This window comes from Myotis davidii, unplaced genomic scaffold (assembly GCF_000327345.1).
Source record: "Myotis davidii unplaced genomic scaffold, ASM32734v1 scaffold1695, whole genome shotgun sequence".
NCBI lineage: Eukaryota > Metazoa > Chordata > Mammalia > Chiroptera > Vespertilionidae > Myotis > Myotis davidii.
The window spans coordinates 99,789-116,092 of NW_006286298.1; the positions used below are offsets into that span (position 1 = coordinate 99,789).

The window sequence follows — 16,304 nt, forward strand, 5'->3', positions numbered from 1 at the left end:
CCCCGCCGGGGTGGGCCATGGCGGAGATCAGCGACCTGGACCGGCAGATCGAGCAGCTGCGGCGCTGCGAGCTCATCAAGGAGAGCGAAGTCAAGGCCCTGTGCGCCAAGGCCCGGTGAGCCCCGGCGCGGGAGGCCCGCGGCCCCGGCCGGAACGTGGGCCTGGCTCGTCCTGGAAACGCTCCCGGGGGGGAGCGGACGGAGGCCGGTGCCCGAGCAGCCCGCGGGGAAGGCAGGCCTGGACAGAGACTTGAAGTGTGGGGGGATGTGTTCAGTGAGGCGGCGAGTGACAGAAAGTACGGGGGACGCGCAGGGAAGCGCCCCTACTATGTGCCGGGGGGACTGACCTTTTCGGGTGGGCCTCGCAGAGGAAGCGGACACGCAGGAACGTCAGCCAGAACCGAAGTGCAGGGCAGGGTCGCTAAAGACCCTGGTTTGTAACATACTTTAGGGTCCAGCAGCAACCCCGGAGGCTGGGCATGTTGCCCCCCTTTGACAGATGAGGGCTCCTGTTCAGAGCCAGCCCAGCGAGGGAGGGAGGCAGCCTGAGCCAGTCCTCGGGTCCTGTTCTTTTCAGGCCAGGACGCGAGGTGGAGTGAGCGGGGTCCTCTCGTGTGCAGGGTGGGAGCCTGAGACGTGGCGGCAAATAGGCCAGAGTAGAATTCAGCATGAATTCGTGGCACGAGGGAGGCCCGGCTTCGAGTTCTGTGGGAGCAGGAACGCGTAGTGATTAAAATCCCGGCCTCTGGGAGGCCATGGCTGTAGGTTGGAATCTGAGCGTTGCCACTTACTGTCTGTGTTGGTGGTCCCCGAGGTCTCCGGAACGCTTTGTTTTTTCATCTGTAAGTTGGGAATGACAGTACTGAATACGATGGCTGGAGGAGTCAGAAAGCTGGTGCTGGGGATGAAGTTAGCAGAGTGCTTTGGGGCAGCGTGAGTGCTCAACAGTCCTTAGGTGTCCCTGCTATTACTGTGTGGGGAGATGGCAGTGCCGGTACGGACTGAAGTCATCAGGGGGCTTCTAACAGAAAGTGGCCTTGAAAGAGGGAAATAATTAGGGTAGCGGATGGGAGCAGGGCCAGGGAGGGCGGCCGTCCCAGCAGGATGAGAGGAAGGTTGAGGCCCTGAGGTGTGTGGGCAGCAGTGAGGAGACCAGTTCCCTGCCTCCTCTGAGGTGCTGTGTGACTGCGGCTTCCGCCAAGCTGGAGACTTGTGAGAAGAGAGCCGGCCTGGCCGGTGGCTGAGTGACTGAGCATCAACCTGTGAACCAGGAGGTCACGTTTTCATTCCCGGGTGGGGAACATGCCTGGGTTGAGGACTTGATCCCCAGAAAGGGTTGTGCAGGAGCCAGCCAGTCAGTGATTCTTTCTCTTCATTGATGTTTATATCTCCCTCTCCCTCCTTCTCTGAAATTAATAAAAATCTATTTAAAACAGAGAGAGAAAAGAGCAGAATTACCCTATATTTACTGAATAGCAGAGGCACTATTAGCCTGGCTTTGTACTGGCATAGAATGTATATCCATTTCCTCCCCACAGCAATCTTGTGAGGTTGGAATTGTTTGCTCCATTTTACAGAACGAGGCTGTGACTCCTAGAGGCATAGTGACTTGACTAAAGATCACCCAGAGAGAGGGGGGCAGAGCTGGGTGCTGAACGTGTGGCTCTTTGCTTGACTCCCTCCCACCCCAGACACTCCAGCCCCCAGACAGGGCCTGTGTGGGTTTGGTGAACAGGCAAGGCCCCTTTTTAAATGCTTGTTTGTGGCTCTTCCATGTTTTGTCTGCTTCCTCTGTCTTGATGGCATTTTTAGGAACTTAAACCAATTGCTGCCTGGCACCATTCTTTTTCCCATATGTCTTATCTGCCCCCGTAGGACCTGGATCAATTTGGTGGTGATGATAGCTAAAGCTTGGGAAGCATGGTGGAGTTTCCAGAATAACAGAGACGTTATATATTCAGTCACCATTGTGTTTTGCAGCAGCCCTACGGAATAGGAGGGCAGGAGTGAGTATTTGAGAAGAGAAATGAGTCTTAGAGAAGATAATGTCTTACCCACAGTCTGACTGCTGGTTGGAGGGGAGGTTGATTTTGCATCCAGGTCTTTTACTGCTCTCCATGTTCAGGGGCAGCCAGACAGAGACAGTTAGACTATGAGAGGCTACAGAGGACGGAGGGGTGGAGGTCGTGTCCAGCTGAGACTGAGCCAGAGCTAGGAGGTACTAGAGAGGCTCGAGTTGGCCGCTGTTATCTCAGGCCCAGTGTGAAGGAGGCCAATTCTAGCACCTGGCCATGGCTTCCTGGGGGCCCACCAGTGACCCAGCCAAGGCTGGTAGTGTCGAGAGCGTTGGCTTGCTCAGAGGGTATACAGACTCGACCTGGGAATTACCGAGGCCTGAAGTATGTGAGCTGACTTGCTCTTATTAGAAAGTCAGCATATTTGAAGAGCAGGGCATTTTGCATCAGGCGGTCTTCAGTACGAATTCCATCGCTGAACAGTATGACCCCGGTGAAGTCACTTGACCTCTCCAAGTATTTGAAATCATCATGAAACTCAGATGAGAGTCTTCATAGCCAGAGACGGGCCCTGGCCCTTGGTGAGCACTTGGAAAGGCAGTGCTAGCTGTGGACGTAAAGCTGAGCAGGTGCGAGCCCTGATGGCCGTGATGTGCTGCTGGTGACAGAGGTGGGGCCAGAGGCTGGGTCTCCGTTCCACACCATGCTGGGGCCCTACTGGCAGGCACTGCGGTGAAGTTTTGACCCCGAGCCCGGGAGAGGCTGGCATAAATTCTCAGGAAGTGGGCTCCTGGGTTCCAGTTGAGACACCAGCTTTGTGACCTTGATCCTGCCCCTTTTTCCTGTGAGCCTCGGTTTTTTACCTGTCAGATGGGGAGGGAAAGAAGCTCCCCCAGTCAGTTGAAAAGGTCGTTATAAGCAGTTGATGAGGAATGATGTTCAACACAAGATGCAGTACAGGTTGGAGATCCTGGTTGCTGCAGGGCCCCCAGACTGCAGCCAGGGCCTCTCCCTCCCTTTCCTAGAAAGCAAAGCACACCTCCTTGGAGCTGCCTTTGTCATGCAGCGTGCCCTGAGGGGCCTATAGGAACCCAGTCCAGGAGACAGGCAGAGTCAGGGCTGAGCAAGGCCTGGGCCACGTCAGAGTGGCTTGATGAAAGCGCACAGACCCTAGAGCAGCCGTGGGCAAACTTTTTGATTCGAGGGCCACAATGGGTTCTTAAACTGGACAGGGCCGGAACAAAAGCATGGATGGAGTGTTTGTGTGAACTAATATAAATTCAAAGTAAACATCATTACATAAAACGGTATGGCCTTTTTTTTCAATAGTTTTATTCATTTCAAATGGCCGTAGTTTGCCCGCCCCTGGTCTAGAGTCAGGTGCTTTGGTTCAAGTCCCACCTGTATGACTTCAACCATTTTCTTCATCTGAGAAGTGGGAGTCATCACAGTGCCTGCCGTTGAGGGTGGTGGTTTGATTGCATGCGCCATCCATGCAAAGCTCATACTAGAGTCCTGGCGTACGGTGTGAACTGGAATGTTCACTGCTGCTATTACCATCAAGGATGAAATCTGGAAGTTGTACTAAAATCGGGTGTCTGAACCTGACAGTGGTTTTATGTCATGCTCACTCACTTATGTCAGACGCATTGCAAGGAAAGATGACAGAATGAAGTCCTCACTTCCTCTAACTAAATAATGAAAAAAAGCAACAACAGATCACTTTGAAGATCACTTTGATGACTGGCCTGCCCAGGGCGAGCCCCGTGTGCCTTTAGACAGCCTGGGAGAAGGTCCCTGTGCGTTAGAGAGGAGCCATAGGAGCTCCGCCAAGGACTCCAGCTGAGCGCGCAGTGCAGGGAGCAGAGGGCTCTGTGCAGCGATCTGTTTTCTGGGAGTGCGGGACGCAGGAGAGGACGCGGTGGAGGGTGAGGGTGGGAGGTCAAGGCTGGGGAAGTCACAGCCTACCGGGGAAAGGCTTTGGAAGCTAGAACAGGAGTTTGGGCTCTGGCTTGCTGGCCGTGGGGGAACCATGGGAGGGTATTGAGCAGTGAGGGCTGTGGTCAGCCTTTCCTGGGGAAATTGCGCACCTCACTCCTGCCCTGTAGAGGTTCAAGGACTGCCGCATATCCTCCCCCCGCCCCCACCCCCCAAAATTAGGAATTGGCCTGGCCTGGCTGTGGTGACCCCGTTCTTCTGTCTGCAGGGAGATCCTGGTAGAGGAGAGCAACGTGCAGAGGGTGGACTCGCCAGTCACAGTGAGTACCCTCTGTCCCTCCAAAGCCAGCGTGGTTGGAGGCATGTAGACATTCGCTGTAGTCTCGTGGGCTCCCTCCTCCCTGGGAGCCCCATCTTCAAGGGCCCCTCGCTGTAAGAAATGGAAGTTGTGGGAAGGGGCTTTTGACTTGTTGGAGAGAGACTGGGCCAGGGCAGAAGGACCCTCCGTTTGGTAAGTGATTGTACTCCACATGTTTCTACATGTTCTTCGTTGTCAGGACTTCATTCTGGGCACCTTGAGGGGAGCAGGGAAAGCAGGGGCCAGGTCCTCCAGGAGCTGCAGGTCTGAAAAGACCTGGCTCTAGCTCTTGCCCAGAGAATAGCTGGCATTCACTGGGGGACGGAGGTGGATTGCAGACCAGGCTAATGGGTGGGACAGTAGGTTTGGGGCCGAGAAGCAGAGGCTTAGCTAAGAGTGATCATTGGGAGATATCCCCTGGGAGCAGAGGCTTTCCGATGGTGAGTTCCCACACACCTCTCCCTTCCCAGGTATGCGGTGACATCCATGGACAATTCTATGACCTCAAGGAGCTGTTCAGAGTGAGTGTGGGTCAGCACTGGGGAAGGTGACCTGGCGGGTGACTGGAAGGCCCCTTTGAGAGGGAAAGCTTGAATTTGGTGAGTGGAGTGGGGGCAAGAGGCCTCTAGTTAGGTGGGCCCTTCGTGAAAGAAGGGCTTCAACTTGACTGAGTAGGGGACAGTTTAGGACCTTCTCCCTCCCCCCAGGTGGGTGGCGACGTCCCTGAGACCAACTACCTCTTCATGGGGGACTTTGTGGATCGTGGTTTCTACAGCGTTGAAACGTTCCTCCTGCTGCTGGCACTTAAGGTGGGGACTGCTGTCTTCTGGAGCCCAAACCTGGGCCACCTCAGGCCTGACCTGTCTGCATCCTTTCCGCCCTCCTCTCCTGCTCCATCCACCCCCAACTCTGAGCTGTGCTGCTGGTGATGACAGATTCTGCTTGGCAAGGGTGGTCACAGAAGCTTTCCTTGACTTGGGGGCACCTGATTGGGCCCCTGGAGGATGAGGTCAGAGGGGTGGCATTGTAGGGGAGGGAATAGAGGCTCAGTCTGTTCAGAAAAGGACAAGGAGTTGAGTTCAACTGGATACAACATCCACTGGTGGGAGAGAGGTTGTAAGGGGCCAGATGACAAAGCACCTTGAATGTCTTGCTAAGGTCTTGGTCTTGGTCTCTCTCTGGGAGGTGAAAGAGGAGCCTTTAGGTGTGTAGTTGATGGGGTGCCAGCGGGGGGGTGAGGGGTGTATTTTCTGAAGGAGGGCTGGGAGCCTATGAGGTGGGTGCAACACTATTCAGGCAAGAGAGGGCATGAATCTGGGCCAGGGTGGTGATGAGGATGGAGTGGGGCTGACAGATGTGAGGAGATGGAGGAGGGAGAGGGCCTGGACCCCAGCCCTAGCTTGGTGGTTACTTTCAGGTTCGCTATCCTGATCGAATCACCCTGATCCGGGGCAACCATGAGAGCCGTCAGATCACCCAGGTCTATGGCTTCTATGACGAGTGCCTGCGTAAATATGGCTCGGTGACCGTGTGGCGCTACTGCACTGAGATCTTTGACTACCTCAGCCTGTCAGCCATCATTGATGGCAAGGTAGGCTGCCCAGGGCTCCGTGGGTGTCGGGGTGGGAGAGGTGGGAGAGGCACTGGGCCTCAGCCTCCCTTCCCTCCTGCCTTGCTTTCCCCTGTAGATCTTCTGCGTGCACGGGGGTCTCTCCCCCTCCATCCAGACCCTTGACCAGATCCGGACGATTGACCGAAAGCAGGAGGTGCCTCATGATGGTCCCATGTGTGACCTGCTCTGGTCTGACCCTGAAGGTGAGGGCAGGTGGGGCCGGGCAGCCAGGCTTTAGCCTTAGTTTGCTGAGACACTGAGCCCTTTGGTTAAAGCAAGTACCTCGAAAGGACACTGAGACCAGGCACGTTTGGGGAAGAGTAGAGCGGGCGTCTGTCCGTGACCTGCAGCCTGGCTGGCACCCTCAGAGCAGGGGCATGGGGAGCTGGGTGCTTTGAGCTCGGGCGGAATTAGGGTCTGTGTATCAGAGGCTTGTTTAGGACAAAATCATGGGCACCCTGCATGCGAAGGGGCTTTTGCAGAGGTCAAATGCTTACAGTGATCGGCCCCTGAGAACCCCTCATTTGGGGAGTTCCTGAGCTAGTATGGAGCAGGGCTGAGGCTGAAACCTAGGTACCAATCCGGGGCTCCTTCTGCTATCAGACAGTCTCCACTCTCCCCCTGCTGTGCCCGAATGCCTGTTTCAGCTCCCAGGCTAGCTGTGCAGCCCTTGCTCACACCTGCATGCGGCGTGGTTCTTAGAAGCACCTCCTTTCACTCCCCTGTGCACCTAGTTGGACAGTAATGCATGGCCACTCCAACTGAGGTGGCTCCAACTATCAGGAAAGTCTCATCATTGGAGCTTCCCTGCTTCAACATTTGCCGCCCTGGCCCCCAGAACCCGCAGAATACAATCAGGCCCTGTCCTCTTGCCCCACGGGCCTGATTCGGGGAGGGGGCAGGATATTCTCCTTCGAAGGGCAGTGGGCAGTCAGATGCCTTGAGGACACCTCTCTCCATCTCTGCCTTCATTTGCCTCAGATACAACAGGCTGGGGTGTGAGCCCCCGTGGGGCTGGCTACCTATTTGGCAGTGACGTGGTGGCTCAGTTCAATGCAGCCAACAACACTGACATGATCTGCCGTGCCCACCAACTGGTGATGGAAGGTTACAAGTAGCACTTCAATGAGACTGTGCTCACTGTGTGGTCGGCACCCAACTACTGCTACCGGTGAGCTGCCTGGGTCAGGAGGTCACGGTGGGGTGGGATCTAGGCTGACACACACTAACTGTCACCCTCGCCCTCCGACTTGCAGCTGTGGGAATGTGGCAGCCATCTTGGAGCTGGATGAGCATCTCCAGAAAGATTTTATCATCTTTGAGGCCGCTCCCCAAGAGACGCGGGGCATCCCCTCCAAGAAGCCTGTGGCCGACTACTTCCTGTGACCCCTTTGTCCCCTGCCTCCCACCCCCTCCAGTCCCTCTGGCCCTTGGACCACTGTGACTCTACCCTCTTCTCCAGATGGAGGCTGGGCATGGGGGGCTGTCCCCAGCTCTGCTCTCCCTCAAAGAGGGCACTTCGAGGGTGAGGACTTTCTCTGGAGAGGCTCGGAGCCTGAGCTCCATGCTCCTCCTTTCTCCCCACCTGAACCATGAAGTTTCCAATAATTTTTGTTTTTCTTTTTTTCATTTTTTTTGGTTTGTTTTTAGATAAAAATTTTGAGAAAAAGAAAAAATTCTAATAGAAGAACTACAGTCTTTGGATTTGTGTCAGACTTGATTGGGGATGAGTAGTGCTGCCGCCTGGGACCTGGGACGACCCCACCAGAAAGGTGAGGCGCAGGCCAGCTCACCTGCCCAGAGCCTCCTGATCCATCCACTGGCAGTGACCGCTCCTGAGCGCGAGGTAGAGGGCCGGCCCTCAGAGACGGCCTGTGTCATTCTCAGAACAGTGAGTGTCAGGACATTGCTTCCCCGTTGTCTTGAAGAGGAACCAGGCCCTGAGCAAGTGGATTTACACACACAAGATCAAGCAGTTGGGAATGGCAAGTCTAGATCAGGGGCCAGGGTCTCCCCACAAAACCTTTGCTCACCCAGTCCCTCCCAGGGCCAAACACCATTAGCCCAATGTTTCCGGAGCACTGATGTCTTTCGAGTTTTATTAACAAAAATACTCTGGTGTGGCTCGCACTGGGGCACGGAGATAATGACTAGCTGAGCCCAAGGGTGAAGCCAGGAGTTGGTGGTGCTGGTCCAAGGCCCCATTTGGCCAGGCAGAACCTCCCTCTCTTCGCACAGAGGTGAGAGCCTGGAGGGGAAGCTGGCCCCAGCTGGACTCCCAGCAGCTTAGCCAGAGCTTTGAAGCCAGAGGGGGGTGGGAATGAAGTCGAAGTGTGAAGTGGGGTGGAGGAGGCCCAAGGCAGCCATTTGGTGTGGGGGATGGGGTCAGTGGAAGTGAGGGGGCTACGGCCTGGGGGAAGGGAACTGGAATTTGTAATGGAAGACTGAGGGAGGCAGAGGGGCCTGGCAGTGGCTCAGTACATTGGTTTGGACCCCATATCCAGATAGGCCCCAGGGTAAGGTAAGGGCAAGGGGCCCCCTTGGAGGAAATGTGAGGCAAAGGGTGCTGGGGGTGCAGCTGCTGGGTATCCTGAGCTTCCTGGCCCAGACTGCAGCTCTAGGAATGCAGCTGAATAGGGGGCTGGGCGCCCCGAGTCTGGAGCCTGAGGGAAGCTGGGGTTCCTGAAGTGGAAAAAGGTGTCAGAACATTGGAGAGGGACCCCCAGACGGGAACAGCCCAGTCTGTGCCCTGGTCCCACTCACCTGGTTGGAAGGTGACTGGGAGCCCCATGGAAAGCTGCAGGGTGCAGAAGGTAGGCCTCAGCACTGGAGCCACCACACAGAGGAGCTGGGGCAGGGGCAGCTTCCCTGGGCGCGGGCGCCTGTTCTGGATCTGACTCGCGAACATCCCCACCCAGGGTGGAGTCACAGGGACCACCTGGTGCATCTCGGGAGACAGAAGAACCAGGTTGGGCGAAGGGAGATCAGCACCTCAGGCCCGGCCCAATCACCATGGGGACAGTACTCACCTCCACTCCCATAGGCCTCTGTGGCTATTGGCTCTGGGCCCCGCAGTTTCCTCTTAACACGGGCATCTCGCTCCCTGGGAAAGACAGTGATGATGGTGATGATGATATCACTTACCAGGTGCTAGACATTCACCCTACCAGGTTTCATACTATACCCATTTTTCAGATGAAGGAACTAAAGGCCAGAGAATTAAATAACTAGAAAGTAGTAAAGCTGGTACTTATTCCCCACTTAGAACTTTCCAGTGGTTTCCTGTTGCATTTAGAATAAATGGAAACTTCTTCCCAAGCTACGAGGCTCATCCCTCCTTGCTCTGGCCATCTTCACTAGCTGCCTTTCAGCCTTCTCTTCTGTCCCCTGTTCACCTGCTTAACTCATCCTTGTCTCCATTCAGGCATAACTTCCTCAAGGAGGTCGTCTGACCACCCACAGCACAACAGCCCTCCCTGGTAACATTTGTAATAGTTACACTGTTACATTTGTTAGGGTAATCTTGATAGATGTCTGTCTCTTCTGCCTTGAAGGCACGGACCAGTTCAGGGGGCTGTCCTCAGAATAAAAGCCAAAGTCCTAACTAACCCTTTACTGTTTAACATAATCTGTCTCCACCTCTCTCGCCATTCTTGGGTGTGTTCCCACCTCAGGGCCCTTGCACATGCTGGTTCCACGCTCAGCATGCCGTTCCCACATATCCACATGGTTCCCTCCCACGTTTCTGTCTAGTCTTTTCTCAAAGGTCTCTTCTCAGTGAGGCCTTTCCAGGCCTCTTATCTAATAAATACCTACACTGTTGGTTTTGTCTTTAGAACTTACCCCTAATATATATCACTGCTCTTGTTTAGTTGTCTACTTTGCCCACCAGTGTATTAGTTCCATGAGGACAGGGCTTTCATTTGTCCTCTTTACTGATGCTTCTCCAGTGCCTAGCACTGTGCCTGGCACATAGGTGCTAAATAAGTATTTGTTGAATCAATGAATGAATGAATGTTTTTATTCATTCAATAAATGTTTTTATTTACCATTAAATGTCTATTAATAGACATTTGGTAAATGAATGAGTGAATGAACGAACGGTGCTCACCTCTTACAGTTTCTGCCATTCTCCCGGAAACCTTTGGCAAAGGGGTTGGCCGCAATCTTCAGTTGTGTGATCTGGGGGCACATATCCAGAGTCAAAGCTCCTGCAGCTGAGGCAGGGTACCACCACCCACCCCGCTCAAGCAGGGTCACTCACCCGTGGGTTCTGGTAGGCTGTCACAGAGATGAACATGGTCTCAGGGAAGCGAAAGGAGGCAACGCCCCCCCAGTGTTGGCTGCAAAGCTGTGCGGCCCGCACTAGGTGTACGCGGGGCTGATACTTGTGCATGGAGTGCAGGATCAGCTGGGAGGGAAGAAACAGAAGTGACCCCTAGCCCTGGGTTCCAACCCCAACCTCCAGCCTGGGGTCCCAGCCTGGGCCTCACGTGGCCATGAGGGTCCAGTGTGCTGTTGGTAAGCTTGACCCGATGGAAAGATACAGGCTGCCGCATCCAGTGGGCACCAGTAGCAGGGGAGTCAGGGTGAATGTAGACACGGTCAGGCAGGCGGGGCTCGGCTTTGCCGCTGGGCTCCCAGCGCCGTCCCTGCCAACGGTAGCGAGCTCCGTCCACTGGCACCACATCCAGAAGGAACAGGTAGCGGGCCTCAGGGTCCAGGCCAGTGACTGACACTCGACAAGCAGGGAACATGCGTCTGGATGGAAAGAAGACAGGAGTGCCTTGAGCTACCCAGCAGCCACAAGCAGGCACAGTGCTGACAAGGGGGCAGAGCCACCAGCTCAGTTTTGTCAGAGAACATTCGAGCTGGAGTTAGAACTGAGGGGAGGGCCTGGAAGCTTGTTCCATCCCATTTTATAGATAGGAAACGAGAGACAGGCTAGGTGATCCGATCTGATCAGGGTCACAAAGGTTGAAGCAGACCTTGCAATCCTGACTCTGGGCCCTTCAAACTCCATTTGCAGAAGCGGAGAGACACTGTCACACTTTTCTCCTGGAAATCTTGCCAGGAGCCTCTTTGCTCTCCACCCTGAGGATCTCACCTGATCTCCAGCACCATAATCTACAGCACTGGACAAACTTGCTTCAGGGAAGAAAGAAAAAGAAAGGGGGATCCCCAGCCCCGATAGGATGCATGTGGGAGGCAGCAACCATTGATGTTTCTCCCTACCCCTTCCACTCTAAAAGTCAATGGAAAAAATGTCCTCTGGTGAGGATTAACCAAACACACACACATCCCAACCCTGCTTTCAATGGAGAAGATACCATGCCAGGGCCCGAGTTCCTGGCCTAGATAAGGAGCTCCACAAGGCCACATACTGACCATATCCCTGCCTCCAAGGCGACCCCGGATCTAGTCATGTGCTGACAAACCTTAATGCTAACCCTGATCCTAGCCAGACTTCCCTGATGCCGGTCACTGGCTGGCCCCTGACTCTAGTTATAGTCTGAAGCCCAACTCCAGCCATAGACTGACCCCTTGATCTAGGCCACATACTAAGCTATAATCCAGCCAGACTTTTTGGACAGGGCCCAGACTGACCTATGACTCTTGCCTTAGGTTGGTCCCTAAACCAGCCACAGGCCTTTGCCACAACATGACCATGATCGGTCACTGAGTAACCCCTGGCCCAGACCACAATCACATTCTGAACGTAGGCAGAGCTCAAGCCCCCTAGAAACCCTCGAACTAGCCCCATCACCAGGAACTGCCTTTCCCAGAGACCCCCCACCAGGAACACACTGGGTCCTCTGACCCTGGCCCAGCCCCCTCACCTCCCAGCTTTGGTGATGATCATCTCTGTTCCCACAGAATTGAACTCTTTCCACAGCTCCTGGTTCTCCAGGCTCAGGCTGACTCCAGGGAGTGAGTGAAGGGCCTCTGGGGCTGGAGGAGCCGGCTCAGTGCCCAGGGCTGGGGGCAGAGGGGGAAGAGGTGGGGGAGCCGCCAGGGTGCGGGGAGCAGCCTCAATCCCGGAGAGGAAGCAATCCAGTTTGGGAGTGTCCAAATCTGGAGATGGGGGGAGAATGAGGAGCCAGCCCAGGTCCACAGCAACCCTCAGTCCCTACAGAGGAGCTCCTCCCAAAGCTCACCGGGGTAGCGGTAACCCTCTGCCAGGGCAGGCGGGAAGCTGGAATCGGTCACTGGCTGGGGGGGCCCAAGGCGGTAGCCGGCCCCCAGGGAGGGGTACAGCTCTCTTGGGTGATACATGGAGTAGTCCTGTCTGGCCTCAGGTCTGGCTGCCTAGAGTCCCCTGGTGCTGGGAGATGCCCCCTTTATAGCTCACAGCTCAGCCCCTTCCAGACCCAGGATCACAGCCCCTCCCTCTTTGGGGCCCTGGAGTTGGGCTGGGGTGGAGACCCCTGGGGCCTGGAAGGGGTACAAGAGGGGCCGGATACCTGGGCACCCTCCCCCGCAGGCTTCATTAGCCTCGACCCCCTGCCCCTCATTACATAATTAACTCCTCGGCCTGATTGATCCCTGGCACTTGGACAGGGACGCAGTTTGGCGCTTCCGGCCAGCTGGTCCCCGTTCCCACGGGGGGAGCCCCAGCTAGGGCTAAGCTACTGAGGGGGCGGGGCCTGCACCCTGGGATGGAGGGGCTGGAGCCTGGAGTCCTGGGGCAGACCTTGGCGGCTCAGACACCTAGCAGGTGACCCCCACCACCCTCACTGGGAGGATGGGGCTTGGAGGGAATGAGCCGGCTGGAGGGATGGGGCCTGAGCATCTTGTTACGCAGGGCACTGGAGTCCGCAGCCGAGGGGCCGAACCCTGGAGCCCTTCCTGGTTTTCATTCTCCACCTTCATTCAAGTCTCAAAAGTTAAAGGTCTCCACAGCTCTACAGCCCCCAGCCGGCTGCTGCCTGGGTTTTTCAGAAGGTCCCGTGCTGGGGAGCCCTGGGAACTACACTTCCCAGCAGACCCAGCGCCAACTTAGCCGCAGAGAAGATCTAGAGATGCCGCGGGGGCCGCTGGGTGGTGGCAAAACGCTAAGGTTGAGAAGACGATCAACCGAGATCAAGGTCTAGGGAGCCAGGGGGGGCTCTGGAATCCCGGGCAGTGAGACCTGTCCCGGGTCCTAGAGAAGATGGCTGAGGCCAGGCCCCAGGAGCGCAGACTCCCACCTTTAGCCGGTGCCTACCTACCTGCTGCCCCACTGGGGCTCAGATGGGAACAGGTCTATAGAGGCAGGATTCTGCACTTGAGTTCCCCCTCCCCGATTCCACATAAGCCTGGGGCTGTCTCCGCTTCATTGTTTTATTATATACAAACGCTACAGAACTAGGGGAGGGGACACGCGTGCGGTAAGAGGCGCCCAGTGGGAGGAGTTCACAGGGCAGACGCTGCACTGGGCTAAGAGAACAGCACACAGGGCCATATCGATGGGGTAGGCGGGGCGGGAAGAGGTTAAAAAATGAGATCCAAGCCAGCCAGATCGCAGGGAGGTGGGGGTGGTGGTGTCCCACCTTCTGATCTCCCCCCAAGGTCACAGTGCATGCAATAAAATATATGTACAGGAGCCGAGTCCTTCCTCTGCAGGGCTCTGCGGGTCCGGAGCTCCCTTCCGGCAGGGAAGGGAAGCCAGTGGCGCCCCCTGGCGGCCAGGCCGGGCTGGAGCCACATGAGGCAAGAGTGGGGGTCAGTCCCAGCCGTTGTCTTTGATCATGTGGTTGAGTTCGATGATGTACTTCCCCTCTTTGTACTTCTGGCTGCTCTCGAAGGCCTGTTCCTAAAAGGAGGGGAGAGCCTGTCATCCCTGGAGCAAGGGCCTTAACCAGCAGGGATAGAGGTTGGGGCATGGATATGACTGGCCCCATTTCATATCTGAGGAAGCCGTCACCCAGCGAAGCCAAGCCATCTGCCCCCAGACACAGAGCTGGTAGGTGGCAGGGTCGAGTTTCTCACGTGGGATAGACAGAACTCCCTGAATAGTGGGCACTTTATAAAGCGCTCATGATGGCTCCAACAATGAGGATAGGTAAGTGTCTACAAGACCCAGGGGTTACAAACTGGTAGCCTGAGTGCCAGTGTTGGCCTACACGTGTGTTTGTTGGCCAGCAGGGAATTTAATAGAAATAACTGAATTACTAACACAGAGGCAGGTTGTGCTGCCTCCAGTATGGCACAGGCTGCCTCTCCCTTTGCCTCCAATCTATGCTGCCCCTTTTGCAGATCCCCAGTATCTGCTTGGCCCTGCAAGCACTTGAGATTTTGACCTCTACACTGGCCACCTCTTTGTTTTACAAGGTTCCAGGGAGTCCAAGCCACCTGCACAGGTACACAAAACAAATGTGTGGCAGGGCCAGGAGAGAACTCTGGTCAGGGCTGCCTGTCTGCCTGCCTCGGGCATCCACATCACCGAGGCCCCACAGCCCCAAGCAGCTGCAGTTTCCCAAGAGCATCTTCTGCTGCTGCATCTAATCTGATCTCCATAACAGTCTTGGGTGCCAAGTGGTGGCTTTATCCTCCACTGCCAGGTAAGGAAATGCAACTCGGGGCAGTGAAATCAGACCCTGGACAGCAGCAGTGGTAAGGAGGGCAGTGGAAAAGGAGGCACATGGACCCAAGCTCGGTGCTGCTGTGGGGTCTTGGGCAACCTCTCTGACCCTCTGAATGGTAACAGAAGTTGGGGTCAAGGGTTTGGAGTTAAAAACAAAACAAAGTGGGATTCTGGTCCCTATTATGTTACTTGCTGGATGTGTGACGTTGGGCAGGTTACCTAACATCTCTGGGCTTCCTTCTTTTGTAAAGTGAAGAGAAAGTAGACTCTACCTATAGGATTGTTGTAATTATGGCTGTGATGCACATAACAATAAGCATTTTTGGCAATAAATGGTAATTCTGATTATATCAACATCTCTAAAATGGGGTGCTTGTGCCTGTGAGGAGATGGATGGGTTGAGAGAAGAAAAAAAAAAAAGCCTTTGTCTGATGTCAGAGATGAAAACATGGTGAGGGGATGAAAAGACTGTTGGGCTTGTGTGAGCTGGGCCCAGACACTCTGAAAGACTATCCGATGGCTGCTTGTGATGTGAGGTCATGTCAAAAGCTAGCTTGGGGTCAGAGGTCACTGACTCACATATTTCCAGCCCAAAGTGGTCTTGCAGTTCTCGCAGTGGATATCAGCGACAGCATGAAGGCCTGTCAGCAGCACCCGCTCCTCGGCTGGCCCGCAGCCCACGTTCACCCTGTGGGGACATAGGGGCAGTCCCAGGGAGGGTCCCGCCATCACAAAGCTCAACTCTAGCTTGGATCCAACTGTGTCTGTCCTTAGCTTCTTGCCTGAACCAGGGGGCTGTGGGAGTCTCAGCATGGTGCCATGGGTCACAGGTCACAACAGAGGTCAGGAAAAGAAAGACAGGAGGCCAAATACTCACACAGAATTGAAGAGGTAGGCACGCCCCTGACTGCCCTGGAAGGACTGAAGGATGGAAGGGAGAGAAGAGGGGGTCAGGGTTATTGGTGGGGAGCTGCCAAAGCAGCCCTCAAGCCTCCCATTCCAGCCCCAGCTATGATCCGGTTACCTTGGAGATGAGGTCGTCGTGGTTGGCCAGGTGGGCACGGCAGTGGGCACAGCTATACCTCCGGTGACAATCATCCAAGTAGGCCTGAAACGTCTTGGGTTTTGAAATCCGCACCATGGCGGGGGCCAGGGGCAGTGGCCCCACGCGGGGAGCGGCCCACGGAGAGCAGAGGGAGCCCAGTGCCTGTTGGGGAGGGAGTGAGTGTGCGGTCAGGACCCCAGCCACACACAGGCAGGCACGCCCAGGGCCACGGGGACTCTCTCAGTGTCACACTTGGCTGCTGTCTCCTCTCCCCAGAGCCAGCAGCCTCTCCAGGGGCCAGAACTGGCTCAGTTTTGAGTCACTGAAGAGGCCTCAGGTTGCATCATTGGGGAAACTGAGGCTAGGAGGAGCCCAAGATGAGTCACCCACCCGCTTTCAGCCTCACCCCAGCTGACCTGGCAACTGAAACTGGAGGAAGGGGCTCTAGAGTGGATGAGCTGTCAGCTCTGTTTAGGGGAGCAGGAAGGGGCTAGGAACTGGATGGTCTTTAGGACCTCAGCTGAACTGCGGAGGGCGGAGCTGGGGGGCGACTGCAAGTACCATACAGGGAGCTCACCTGGGGGAAAGGTCCCGCACCCGGAGAAGGCTGGGGCCTCCCCGAGGTTGGAGGGTCATCGAGGGGGGTGGAGCTCTTACCTGGGGACGCCGAACCTCGTCTATGCCGAGGGGCTCTTACCTGCATCGCGGAGCCTTACCTGAGACCCGGGGCTCACCTGGGGCGCGGGGTGGGGGGCGGGCGCCGGGGAAGGG

General features: G+C 55.8%; 3 protein-coding genes across 4 annotated transcripts; 1 reads left to right on the forward strand and 2 right to left on the reverse strand.

Moving 5' to 3' along the window:
- Positions 1-6: 6 nt before the first annotated feature.
- PPP4C (protein phosphatase 4 catalytic subunit) lies at positions 7-7,278 on the forward strand. Its single transcript, XM_006779633.2, has 8 exons — positions 7-115; positions 4,221-4,272; positions 4,781-4,831; positions 5,018-5,119; positions 5,728-5,901; positions 5,999-6,125; positions 6,904-7,093; positions 7,179-7,278. Exons 1-7 carry the CDS (start codon positions 18-20, stop codon positions 7,038-7,040), a joined length of 741 nt encoding a protein of 246 aa, XP_006779696.2. The 5' UTR covers positions 7-17; the 3' UTR covers positions 7,041-7,093; positions 7,179-7,278.
- A 974-nt stretch (positions 7,279-8,252) lies between these two features.
- On the reverse strand, positions 8,253-13,131 carry TBX6 (T-box 6). Its single transcript, XM_006757765.2, has 8 exons — positions 12,081-13,131; positions 11,763-11,997; positions 10,416-10,683; positions 10,187-10,333; positions 10,034-10,104; positions 8,952-9,025; positions 8,686-8,869; positions 8,253-8,604 (listed from the first exon to the last, which is right to left on the reverse strand). Exons 1-8 carry the CDS (start codon positions 12,196-12,198, stop codon positions 8,397-8,399), a joined length of 1,305 nt encoding a protein of 434 aa, XP_006757828.1. The 5' UTR covers positions 12,199-13,131; the 3' UTR covers positions 8,253-8,396.
- A 96-nt stretch (positions 13,132-13,227) lies between these two features.
- On the reverse strand, positions 13,228-16,285 carry YPEL3 (yippee like 3). 2 transcript variants are annotated; one of them, XM_006757768.2, is made up of 5 exons: positions 16,268-16,285; positions 15,513-15,695; positions 15,366-15,409; positions 15,068-15,176; positions 13,228-13,717 (listed from the first exon to the last, which is right to left on the reverse strand). In XM_006757768.2, the coding sequence occupies exons 2-5, from the start codon at positions 15,627-15,629 to the stop codon at positions 13,628-13,630; spliced, it is 360 nt and encodes a 119-aa protein (XP_006757831.1). In that variant the 5' UTR covers positions 15,630-15,695; positions 16,268-16,285; the 3' UTR covers positions 13,228-13,627. The 2 variants fall into 2 exon arrangements, with proteins under 2 accessions (XP_006757831.1, XP_006757830.1); XM_006757767.2 differs by having other exon boundaries at positions 16,250-16,269.
- Between the last annotated feature and the right edge of the window lie 19 nt (positions 16,286-16,304).

Bases quoted from the DNA above. Each gene is read 5' to 3' on its own strand.
- PPP4C (XM_006779633.2), top strand. From the start codon at position 18: ATGGCGGAGATCAGCGACCTGGACCGGCAGATCGAGCAGCTGCGGCGC. The intron at 5,902-5,998 runs GTAGGCTGCCCA...TTTCCCCTGTAG, and splicing joins CAGCCATCATTGATGGCAAG to ATCTTCTGCGTGCACGGGGG. The intron at 6,126-6,903 runs GTGAGGGCAGGT...CATTTGCCTCAG, and splicing joins GCTCTGGTCTGACCCTGAAG to ATACAACAGGCTGGGGTGTG.
- TBX6 (XM_006757765.2), bottom strand. From the start codon at position 12,198: ATGTATCACCCAAGAGAGCTGTACCCCTCCCTGGGGGCCGGCTACCGC. The intron at 8,870-8,951 runs GTGAGTACTGTC...CTGTCTCCCGAG, and splicing joins AGAGGCCTATGGGAGTGGAG to ATGCACCAGGTGGTCCCTGT. The intron at 8,605-8,685 runs GTGAGTGGGACC...TTTCCACTTCAG, and splicing joins CCCAGTCACCTTCCAACCAG to GAACCCCAGCTTCCCTCAGG.
- YPEL3 (XM_006757768.2), bottom strand. From the start codon at position 15,629: ATGGTGCGGATTTCAAAACCCAAGACGTTTCAGGCCTACTTGGATGAT. The intron at 15,410-15,512 runs GTAACCGGATCA...TCCATCCTTCAG, and splicing joins ACGACGACCTCATCTCCAAG to TCCTTCCAGGGCAGTCAGGG. The intron at 15,177-15,365 runs GTGAGTATTTGG...ATGTCCCCACAG, and splicing joins GCCTACCTCTTCAATTCTGT to GGTGAACGTGGGCTGCGGGC.